The 2187-nt window shown below is 48.1% G+C and overlaps 1 protein-coding gene across 1 annotated transcript; it reads right to left on the reverse strand.

Moving 5' to 3' along the window:
• Positions 1-1546: 1546 nt before the first annotated feature.
• On the reverse strand, positions 1547-2181 carry LOC125481139 (guanylate-binding protein 1-like). Its single transcript, XM_048592305.1, has one exon. The coding sequence runs from the start codon at positions 2018-2020 to the stop codon at positions 1712-1714; it is 309 nt and encodes a 102-aa protein (XP_048448262.1). The 5' UTR covers positions 2021-2181; the 3' UTR covers positions 1547-1711.
• Between the last annotated feature and the right edge of the window lie 6 nt (positions 2182-2187).

The raw sequence follows: 2187 nt of genomic DNA on the forward strand, positions 1-2187 counted from the left end.
ACACACTGCTGCTACTGAGTGTCAGTGGTAGAGGGAGTGGATGCTTGTGGATGTGGTCCTATCAGGTGGGGGCTGCTTTTTTTGGGGTGTTTTTGGGGCTGCACCCATCCAGGCAAGTGGGGAGTATTCCATCACTCTCCTGACTTGTGCCTTACGGGTGGTTGACAGGCTTTGGCGAGTCAGGAGGTGAGTTTCTTTCTGCAGAATTCCTAGGCTCTGACCTGCTCTTGGAGTCGTTGTGTTTATGTGGTGAGTCCATTTGAATTTTGTGTCAATGATGACCCCCAGGATGTTGCTGGCAGGGGATTCATTGATGGGAATACCACTGAATAACAAGGGAGTGATGGTCAGATTGTCTCTTGCTGGCGATGGTCACAGCCTGGCATTTGCATGGCATGAGTGTTTCTTGTCAGCCTAAGCCTGGATATTGTCCAGATCTTGTTGCGTTTGAACATGGGACAACATCTGATGAGTCATGAATATCAGTGACCATCCCCACTTCTGACCTTATGGTGGAGGGACGGCCAGTTGTGAAGCAGATGAAGACGGTTGGGCCGAGGACACTACCCTGAGATGTCCTGGAGCTGAGGTGACTCACCTTCAACAACCATAACCACCTTCCTATGTGCCAGGTATGACTCCAACCAGGAGAGAGTTTTCCCATTGATCCAGGTTGCTCGGTCTCCTCGATGCCACACTCGGTTGAATGAGGCCTTGATGTCAAGGGCTGTCACTCTCACCTCACTTAAATCCTTCTTCAATATTGTGCTCGTTCCCACCTCTACCACCCTTTCACGCAGCGAGCTTCAGATTCCTCCCACCCTCTGGGTGAAAAGATTTCCCCTTAATTCCCCTCCAAACCTCTGTCTCCTCCCTAAAATCCCACCTCCCCAAATGAAATTGAGCCCTCTCTTAGGGAGAAAAAGTTGCCGCAGCAACCCTATCTATGTCCCTCATCGCTTGGCAGACCTCAATCAAATCTCCTCGGTTCCAATGGAAACCCACACCAACATCTGTAATCTCTCTTCACCCACACACACCGAATGTCCAAATTGGATTTCCACCACCATGAGAGCAGTGTGTTAAATCCCACCCCTCTCTGGAATTATCATCCACTTTTCAGAATCACTCAACGCCTGACCAGGTCATAGAAGCCCAGCATTGATCGTCCTCCCATCAATATCACCTACAAAACCTCACAGAATGTCCCGACTGTCATGGGGTCACGAACTAATGTGCCGCCAACAACAAACCAAACTCTATCTCATTATGTTTTAGTTGAATTAAATAGTTTTTGATTTCTTTTGGCAAAGGCAGTGAGTCTATGAAATCTATTAGCACAGAGTTTTGTTTGCTGTCTTGTTTATATCCAGTTATTGAATCATTGAAAATTCTGAGGAAAGAGCGAGAGTCTGTAAAACCTCTGTAAGAAAAGTCTTCCAGAGGTCTGTGGAAGCTGTTTGCATTGCCTAGTGACTTTGGAATTTAAATGACATGGACAGTCAGACGTGGCTGTGAACAACTCATTATTCAAGGATTGCATGTCTGTGTCATTTGTACATTTTATTTAGCTTTCCCACTGAAAAATTGGTGATAACAACCCAGTACCTTGTGAGGAGGCAAGGCTTTCAATTATTACGGTCATTTTACTCTTTTCTCCCCTCGGCAGCGAAAAAGGTAGTGGGTAGGGGAGGACAAAGGTGTAAGGCACTCAGAAGAACTTGTTCCACAGATATTTCCCTACTTTGGCAGTGATTGGGATCGCTTTGTAATAGCCAGGTGCTGCTAGAATGGCTGTGTCAATAGCCAGATCCACAAAGGAAGGGGACGCTGCCTCTTCCTTCTCCTTTCTCAGAGAGTCGATCTCTTGCTGCAGTTCATCCGCACGGCCCTGGAATCCTTCCTGTACCAGCTTCTCCTGCTCCTGGAGTCTCTGGTTCAGGACTTTATCGTGTTCCTTGAGCAGTTGGGCCTGTTCTTCCTTCGCTTTCTCATTCAGCTGAGCGATATTCGCCTCCATCGCCCTCTTCTCGTCTAACAGACGCTGCTCAGTGGCACGTCTCTCCTCTTCCTTTACTTTCCACTCCTGCTCTGCCACTTCTGCCCTCTCCCGTGCAGCTGCTCAGAGACAACCAGAGGGAATGAACAGCAAGATTAGGGGGGAATCAGGCAGTTCGGCCCCTCTTA

Source organism: Rhincodon typus, unplaced genomic scaffold, assembly GCF_021869965.1.
Source record: "Rhincodon typus isolate 14 unplaced genomic scaffold, sRhiTyp1.1 hic_rhity00000983, whole genome shotgun sequence".
Lineage (NCBI taxonomy): Eukaryota > Metazoa > Chordata > Chondrichthyes > Orectolobiformes > Rhincodontidae > Rhincodon > Rhincodon typus.

Excerpts from the sequence above, each read along its gene's own strand:
- LOC125481139 (XM_048592305.1), bottom strand. The coding sequence starts at position 2,020 with ATGGAGGCGAATATCGCTCAGCTGAATGAGAAAGCGAAGGAAGAACAG.